The 9,560-nt window shown below is 41.2% G+C and overlaps 1 protein-coding gene across 1 annotated transcript in view; it reads right to left on the bottom strand.

Annotated features, from left to right (window-relative positions):
- Positions 1 to 8,743, bottom strand: part of GRIN3A (glutamate ionotropic receptor NMDA type subunit 3A) — a 45,765-nt gene extending 37,022 nt beyond the window's left edge. Inside the window, exons 1-2 of the mRNA XM_017736646.1 lie at positions 8,720 to 8,743; positions 4,816 to 5,420 (exon numbers count right to left, since the gene is read on the bottom strand). Of these exons, the coding sequence (XP_017592135.1) occupies positions 4,816 to 5,402 (587 nt within the window). The 5' untranslated portion in view covers positions 5,403 to 5,420; positions 8,720 to 8,743. The remainder of the gene's footprint in view (positions 1 to 4,815; positions 5,421 to 8,719) is intronic.
- Between the last annotated feature and the right edge of the window lie 817 nt (positions 8,744 to 9,560).

The raw sequence follows: 9,560 nt of genomic DNA, 5'->3' as shown, positions 1-9,560 counted from the left end.
TGAGTACCATGACCAGCTGAACTGCACGCTGCTAACAGCAAAGCTGCTCTGCATTTGGCAGGGGCTGCACAAAGCCTTACCACAGTGGTTCCATTAGAAACAACCAAGTTAAATTGCTACTAATACGGTGCAAGGCAACTCATGTGCATTTTTTTTTCAGTAAGAGGCATTCAGAAGACAGACTATTTAGCTGTTGTAGCAGAATGTAGTACTTCACATTATCCCTGAGAATTGGACGAAAGTAAGTGTTGGAAGAAGTATAAAGGCTGTCATTTCAGCCTCAATAAGGAAGACATAAACTTTTAAGTAGAGTTAACTGTTTGACAATAGTTACAGAGGATAAAAAATAACCCTAAATCGATTTGAAAAGGATAAATCAATTGCAAGTGTATGTACATGCACACTTCCGTCCAGTGTCTACCCTTTGTCTTGATGACTTCAGATAATTTTTGATGGGGTTTCAACAGTTAAAACTCTGGACTGTTTAAGTCTCAAGGTCATATCAAATTTTGCCCTTTGCAAAGGTAAATTTATGAAAATATGTGCTTTAGTTTTGAGTGTGGTTGTGTGTGTGAGCCTTCTCTGAGGCAGCTTCACAGTTCTTCTTTTCAGCCTCTTTTGTGTAGGTTGAGTTTGGAGAAAGATGCTACAGACAATAGTCTCAGAAGCAGATGATCTGTACATATGTTAGCCGGGGTCTGGAAATCATGCCTAAGAAGGCAGATAGGTGTTTATAAATATAAATGTATACAAACTATAAATGCACTTTTCATTTTTTAAATCCTTTACCATTTAGTCCAGTGTTAGAGGACACCACAGCTCCACTAAGCAGCGGTATCTGCCACTGTTTGCCCACACCTTCCCTCCTAACCCATGCCTCCTATCTGATGGTGTAGCTTCCCTGTTTGTGTATGTAAACACTATCAAGACAAAGTTTATGGGAGCAGGCAATCTTTAGCACTAAGGGAAGGTTTATGTGCCCATAAACTTGTTTGGGTTTTATCTCTCTCTTACTTTTATCTCCCTCAGTCTCTGTAAAAAATTGTGCAACTTCTTTACAAGCCTTGCTGGGTGTACAGGCTGAAGCCATCACTGTGACAGCAACAGTAAAACCATTCCACATGTGCAGATGGGCCTGCATGAAAATTTTTTTAGGAGTTGTCAGCAAAAGACTGTTAGCAGTTCACAAAAATGCCAAAACTGAGGGAGACAAGTTCTCAGGTGGAATAATCCTGTGAAGTTCTCATGAATTTGGCCCCATGTTGCTAATACAGCATGGCCTGGGCATGAAAATGCTGCAAAGCAGGTGCTCCGGGAGTAACTGAAGTTATGGAATAATGAATTAGATTCATTTTCTGAAGGTGGAATGAGACTGGTGGAACTAATGCATGGTGTTCCCTGACTCGCACAGTAGAAATAAGCACGCCCAGGAGGGCAGAACAGGCCCTCTGTACCTGTCCTGTGGTTGTGTTAGGAGCAGGTACCTGAGAGAGATTCAGCAGCATTTAAATGTACGACTTCACCACCTCATGGAGTTAGTGGCTTACCTTTGCAGCTGATTTGCATGTTCTGTATTTTTTGTAATGACAGAACATGAATCAAAATAAATGATGGGAACCATGCTGGAGAAGCATTTTAACAACACCTCGTTTTATACGCAAGCAGCTGCGGCTGCTGAGCATTTGCATGCGCTGTGAGCAGCACCAGTGAAACTCATGCCAGGGACTTCACGTGAAAACTCCTTTACTCAGTAACTTTAGGAAACAGATAAGTGGCTGTGACTACACTTCTTAAGTTAGGAATCTCCAGTGTGAATCTTCAGGAATTACGAGTGCTGGGTATTGCACTTGTAATTGTGCAGACACACTGGCAGTATCTGAGGGGCTATTGACAGATCTGTACGGAAAGACAGCCTGCACAAATTGCAGAAGGTGAAGGGCCAGATCCTCAAGTCTGACAGCTGAATGAATTTTCTTGATGCTGCATCAATAAATGGGAGCTGACTTTCACACTGACAGTCTGTGATAACTGCATCAAAGCTTTATCAGAGTCACTTCAGTTTGAACAATGAGTCCAAAGTGTGTCATTTGCTCATTTCAGCTTTATTTATTTCTCATGTGCTTTGTTGCAAGAACTGCTCCTTAGATCTTTAGCAGTACTATCGCACTCCAGTAGTGGCATCTTTGTAGTATATTTAAGAATAATTTAATGAAATTATTTTATTTTCTCTCACGTTTGATGGTTAGGTCATTCCACCTCTCTTTTTGGGAAGCTTACTGGAGGCAAGAACTAGAATTGGCAAGGAAAAAGAGAAGGTTCTGGGGAGACTTTGTGGTAGCCTTGTAGTACCTAAAGGGACTCCAACAGAGATGGAGAGGGACTTCTTACTGACAGGACAAGAGGAAATGGCTTCAAACTGCCAGAGGGCAGGGTTAGAGGGAATACTGGGAATAAATTGTCCCCTGTGAGGGTGGTGAGGCCCTGGCACAGGTTGCCCAGAGAAGCTGTGGTTGCCCTATCCCTGGAAGTGTAGAAGGCCAGGTTGGACAGGGCTGGGAGCAACCTGAGATAGTGGAAGGTGTCTCTGCCCATGGCAGGACGTGGAATGAGATCTTGTTTGAGGTCCCTTCCAACCCAAACCATTCTGTGATTTTATGTATCTATGAAGTAGCAGGCTGATGAAATTACCCAAGAAGCTGAGCTAAAGCTGTAAGACTAATTAAAGCTATAAGACAAGATGAGGCTTTGAAATTTTAATGCCTTGTTCCATCAACAAGGATGTTCCCGTGAGCAGGCAAGAATAGATGAGGGAATCAATCTCATTGTAGGAGGAATGATGGACAGTGACTTACAACAGTATAATCCTCAGGGGGTTGTACATCTATAGCCATATCCACACAGATACAAGCATGCTCTGCCACGCACTGGCTCATTATTCTGCTCCTGGGTGCACTTAAATGTCTGCACAGCCAAGGTATGAGATCAGTGCTGGCAGCAGAAGCTCCAGCCGTGCCAGCAAGTGGGGCTATTGTTTATCCGGGCTTTGCAGAGAGCGGAAAGTGGAGGTCTGTGCACTGCTCCTTCTCCATCATCCCCTTCTCCATCCCCTTCCCCATCCCCACCCACAGCAGCTCCAAGGCTTCACACCAAGACAGATGGGCCCATTCAGACACAAAAACGCACTCATTTTTAAACATGCACCAGACAAAAGTTTCAACTTTGGAGGCTAAAAAAGCCTAGAAGACCTGGTGAGATGGGCCAGGCTGGTCACAGCGAAGCCACTCATCAGTGTGTCACACCTGAGAAATTGATGGCACCACTCAGAGTTAATAGTTATGCTGCTGACGCAAATACATCAGTTCTGGCCGTCAGGTATCTGTCTTGTTCATACACTGCAAAAACAGCTGCACTGATTCAGGACAAGGGTTTCTCTAACCTGTTATTTTCTCTTTAATAGTGTTCACAAGCAAATGTATAGAGGAAAAAAAAAGGCTAAGCACACGATCCTTTCTTTCATTTCCACAACATCTTTACCAATACGAAGGGAAAAGAAATTCCACAGATGTTGCATATTGTCTCCCAAAATATAACAAAAGCTAATGGTTCTCTGTAGAGAGCAACGATGATGAATTATTTTTCATGAATACATTTAAGTGAATACATTTTTTTGTTTTCTTTTTTCTTTATCCGTTCTTCAAACCTCAAAAAGCCTATTATAAAGCTGCTGTCCTCTTGTTACTTTAAGAAGCCTCCCACTGAGTTTTATTTTTCAGGTATGATCTAGTTTAAATATCCAGAATAATGAGGCAAATGAACATCGCAAGTCACTGGGGGTACTGAGAGTCGGTCCAGTGTTTACTTCCCAAGCCTTGTTTCACTCCCTGGAAACAGAGAGTTTTTGACTCTGAATGGATGAGTGGACTAAGGAAATGTTGGGGTCTCAAATGTTTGTTTTGAGCAGTGCCATTAATATATTACTGTGCAGCCAAACCTGAGAAAAATTATGTTTTTCAAAAAAAGCCAAATACAAAAGGCTCAAGACCTTTTATCGTAATTCCATCCAACATAATCTTTAAGTTGAAAACTAGATGTTCTGGGGGGAGAACATGCTACTGTTGCTGGATGTAAATTAAGTGATGAATTCACGTAGTTAGCCAAGATGTTTTTGCTTGTTTTCAAAAAGAACCATGCAAGTTTTCCACTCATATGTTAAAAACTATAATATTTCTAGACATGAACACCCAAGCAGCTTTGGGAATAACTTCTATATAGTGACATGCAGCAGAGACAGCACTTCGTACTTTTCTGTGCTCTCACCAGAAGAAGCCCTCTGAGGAGATGAAGGTGTACCTTTTTCTTTTCCATGGGAGCATACTAGCAAGGGATACTACACATCTTTATATTGTCCAAGAGCTTTCACAGTGCAAATATTCTGTGTTTTGTACACTCTCGGGTACCTCAAAATCTCAAGAGAATTTGACAGTAGCCTACCTTAGGTGAATAAATATAAATACAAGTTTCAGAGCACAGTCTGTAACCTAGCCTGTGATTACTATGTGATCTCTACTTCTGTGGAACAGTGTCTTCTTCTACCAGAATCTCTGAGTTCTGGCTTACTCTCCCACTGCGGCAAAGTTAAAATTTCATTGTCTGCCCAGAAGTAAAGAAGCAGGAGGAAACACTGAAACAAAGGTGTTTGTGAGGGAGGGATAGCTAACCCACTGAGAATGGTGGGAGGGGGAAGAAAAGTATTTTGCTTGCAATACAGCAATTACCACCTGAGGGGGAAGAAAAAAAAAAAAAGGTAAAACTTACTTTGACAAATATTGGCCTGAAGTGATATTCCTTTCATCCGTGTCCATGCAGTTCATTGTACTTGGAATGAGAGCTAGTTCAGGCTGGATCCTGGTGGCTGCTGCTACAGCCCTGGCCACCAGCTCCATGGCGTCCTGCACATAATGCTCGAAGACTGCCTGAGTTGTCTTGCCGTGGGCGATGAGACCGAGGGGCAAACCTTCTGTCCTCAGCTCTTCCACGTTCTGTGAATCCCCAATAATCCAGTGAAGCTCTGGAGGCATCACACCAAACTGCGTGGTTATCTCAAAAATCCTCCGCGTTTTCTCCATGTCACACCCAAACATCACCATGGTCGACGTCGTGTCTTTGATGCTCTCCAGGTAAAACTGCAAGTAGTTCAGGAGGTCACTGGTTGAAGTGAGGTTTGCTGTGATGTTTATAATGGACCCCAGGTGGAACTTGGAGCTCTGTTGTGTGAGGAAGAGAAAATCTGTGACGTTCCACTCCTCCTGGCATAGCATCAGGCTGAAATTGTACCAGTTGTTCATCGCAAGGATCGAGAAAGTGACGTCAGCATCAGAACTCAGTGAGTTTTCTAAACTCATCTGCAGGTGCAGAGGGTTCTGTGGTTAAAAATATGAAAGACAATGCTCAGAAATATACTGGACACAAGCTAATGGCTCTGATTAATTTTTATACATTCCTTTAGTTCAAAGTAACCACCTGCCAATCAATAGAACTGTGTGAGCTACAGGAAAATTTATACACACCCAGCTTAAATGGACTGTGATTAATGGGCTTCCTCTGCTAGTTTGACTCAACTGCAGCAGTCATTAATGAGCCTGTTTCTGAGAATATGTTTTTCTTCCTACCCATTTGTCCTCTTGGATTTCTAAGCACTCTCAAGTACATATTTCCCTGCACCCCTAACAGGGGTTTGAGAAGGTATTTCCTTACTGCTCGTGTTCATCCATTTACAAAAGGATGCTGAAAAGTTCTTTGGTAAACAATGATAAAATATAAAGAAAACGCCTCAGTCCTTTTTATTATAGCTCTTTTTTTGTGTGTGTGTAGCTGGGGGATTTTTCACAGACATATGAGTAACCTTATAAAATGGATCACAGTCTACAATCAAGGCACATCATGTACTGCCAACAAAACAGGACAAGTAACTGAATGCACAGGACGCTAAGATACGCAGACTGTGATTTCTGAGCTGGAAAATATTTGATAAATAAGCATTCCATACTCATTTTTTCCATGTCATTGATGTTATTACAGAACTTAACCCATTATGTTTCCCAACACCACTGTCCTTGGCTTTATCTTTTCCAGAAAAGGAGGAAGGATTTGAGGCTAATTCCTCTGTTCTCTTAAGGTGAGTAATTCTTATTATTTGCACATTCTTTTTCTTACTCTCGTTCCTCTCCTTTCCCTGGTCCTAAAAATAAATTTTTATTTACAGTTTTAACAAGGAAGGAAAGAAATTAAAGAATCCAGGCAATTTCTGGAATTTTGCTGTTAAATAATTGTCTGCCTACAAAAATGTTTCTACTAGGCTTTCAGCTAGCATATTACATACTACTCCAACTTTTGATATTAATTGAGAACTTGAAGTCTTCATTGTAGTTTTCCTAAAGAAGTTATATCACTTTGCAACAGCATTCGATTCCAGCCAGGACACTGTCCAAAAAATTTCATGCCTGTTCTGTTGCATCTTTTGGTCTGTGAGAGCTTCATTGTGACTTTATGTCAGAAACTGTATCTTACCCTACACAGGTATCTGGATTTTATCTTTCTGTCCATTACATTACTAAACACTTTAGGTCTGTTCATCCTTCTCTTACATCCTCAGTAGTAAATGTGTATTATGTGAGGGACCAAACCTTTTCAAAGTTGATAGAAAATGTCATTTTGGTTTAAAAAGTACTTTACTGCTAATAATAGACTCCAGTTTGTATGGATCTTAGAAATGTCATTCTGAATTCGAAATAATATGCTAATTGGTCAATTTACACTAGTTTTACTAAATAAAACCCTGGGCTCTCCAATACAGATGTAAGGGGTGAAATTACAAAAAAACAACCCCTAACCCTGAAGAGCTATGCACCATTTATAAGCAGCAAGCCCCCATTGTGTTAACTTGCAGTTACATCAACTCATCATCTGTTTTCTAGATAGTTTAAATTCAGAGCTTGATAACAAGAATACTGTAATTAAAGATGTTCTCAGTTCTTTTTGCTATCTCTTGGGTTTGGTACCTGTGGCCCTTTTTTTTTTTTTACCCAGACACAAGAACAATCTCATTAAACGGATCACTGTCCACAATCAGTGCACATCGTGTACTGCCAGCAAAACACAAGAGGGATGACTCTTTGATAAAGGACAAGTTACTCAGTGCACAAGGAGCTAACCTGTACAGAATCTCTGAGTTCTGGGCCAGAAAACACTGCCTACTAATTAAAAAGCATTATTAGTTCAGGAGGGGAATAAAGCACTGTGCATAGTGGGTTTGGGAAGCTGGTTTGAATAAACTAGTCCCTGCAAACTGAATCACAATGAACTTTTTTCCTGAGGTTATGAGATAATCAGGTAAATTAACTCCAGTTTCTCTCTCACTGCAAATAGACGGGAGTAGAAAGGATTTGCCTCATCCTCTTTGTCCGAGATTAAGGAGAAGTACAAATATTTCTTACACTATAATCCACCTCCCATCAGAAAAACTCTGCAAGCTTTAGTTAATTTGAGTGTTAATGTGAGTGAGAATAAATGAGTTGTTCACTATACACGGAACATACAAAGGACAGCACAGAACCTGACCATACCTGTGCAAGGAGGAGCAAGCACCTTCAGTATTTCAGAAGGAAAACATCCCAAGCATAGCACTATGGCTATTATGGGATAGGCTCAGGGATCTACTGGATGCAGAAAAACAACCAGATAGTGACAGACATTTGCAATAACAGCTGTGTCCATACTGTTGAATAAAACAGCCCAGGAAACAAAAAACCAACCTGGAGCATTTGTACTGCTTAGTTTGTCCTGGGACCAGTTTTGGCACCTGACAATAAGTTCTCTCATACCCTGCACTGGCTGTTAGGGTCCCAGCACATTTGAGGAGTAGGAGTATCCCAGTAGGGATGAGACTGTGAGCACTGGCTCTCCACCTTACCCAGCAGGTTTAGATCTTTGAAGACCTCCATGCCCTCATGCCAAACCCAGTGCACATGTGCAGTTCCACAAATGCAAGACTGCTTCTGCTCCTCTACAGCACCGTTCCTCCTGTGTTAAAACACTATGAACTGATGAATATCCACACCCAAGGATCACTGGGCATTACCCTGGGTCCAGAGCAAGCGTAGCACCAAGAACACACAGGGCAGAGAAGGTGAAACTCTGCCTCAGGGCCAGAAAAGTGGACATAATTTTACTCAGCAATGCAGGTGAAGGCAGTTTCCATCTGACTGGGAGTTCTCAGGGCTGCACTCTCCTACAGAACCACACCCACAAGATTAATCCTCAGGAGCTCCAGCACTGTGATCTCTGTCTTATGTGCAGCACACCTGGATGTGTCAGTGTGGTCCAACAGTCTATTCTTGTGCCGAGACACTGCTCCTCCCTGAACAGAGGCTTCATTTGGGATAACCTGGCTTGGACTGAGCCTGTGTGTAAAAGTGCTCCTCGGTGTGAGACCATCTGTGCTTCAGCCATCACCTTCAGGAGCCCACAGATGCACTGACATGAGCACATATCATCACTGTGATGCATTAGCTGCTAAATCCCCTGCTAAGGTGCTTGAAAGACAAACATTCAGCCCTGAAAAAGTAGCAAACATAGTCTCTTTTCTCTATTAGGAACATTGGGGCTGCAAACCTGTCTTCAGAATTTTTCTCATACAATAGCATACACAAAATTTACTCACCAGGAATTACTTCTGCTTCGGTTTCAGCTAATTCTCTGCACACCATGAGAACACCCCTGTAGGTGCTGAGGAGGAAGAGTAATCAATGTTCCCTTTGTACTGGGACTGAGGGAAGGGAATGCTTGTTTGCAGATGTTTGGATTTAATGCCTTCCTAATTATATTTTGAAAGGTTTATTTGCCATTTGGATGTAGGTTGCAGTTGAAAAACAATACACAGAAGCCACTTTTCAGTAGACAGCCTTTGATATTACAGTGTTCTTACTGCTTTTACATATTTTTTATTGATCTTTCTTTAAAGTCAACAATTACTGCTTTTTAATGAGGAACTTCTACAAATTATTTATTAAATAATTCGGTAGTAATTCAGCAGTAACCAAGACAGTGTCATTTCATAGGGAAGGTTTCTGACAACCAAAATGATAATTTAGATGTGCATAATAGTAACCATGGAACAGAGAGATTTATGAGATTTCATCTGTGTATTGAACTCTGCTCCACCCTTATTAAAGTTCTTGGGCAAACTCCTTCTTAAACTCACTTTGAAATTAGTACAATTTGACTATGTCAGTTAAAATGGCAATTAAAGCTCATATGGAAATTCAGTCTATATTTCTTTAAGTTTGACTTTAAGCTGCCATTGAAGACAATATGACCTGCACCAGTTTTTCTTCAAACTACACAAACAGACAATTTAACCTTATTTGAATAATGCTAATTGTTACCTATTTTTAGTAATGTGTTTACACAGTGTCACTAGCAGGAACATCTTCTATGTCCACAAGTGCTTAATTTTTTATTGGATGTCACTAGCTCCTGTTTTATAAACCAGCCGTGCACGC

The sequence above is a fragment of the Corvus brachyrhynchos genome, unplaced genomic scaffold (genome assembly GCF_000691975.1).
Source record: "Corvus brachyrhynchos isolate BGI_N302 unplaced genomic scaffold, ASM69197v1 scaffold216, whole genome shotgun sequence".
In the NCBI taxonomy this organism is placed as follows: Eukaryota; Metazoa; Chordata; class Aves; order Passeriformes; family Corvidae; genus Corvus; species Corvus brachyrhynchos.
The sequence above is the reverse complement of the archived record's forward strand: the minus strand, read 5'-3'. Positions and strand labels throughout refer to the sequence as shown.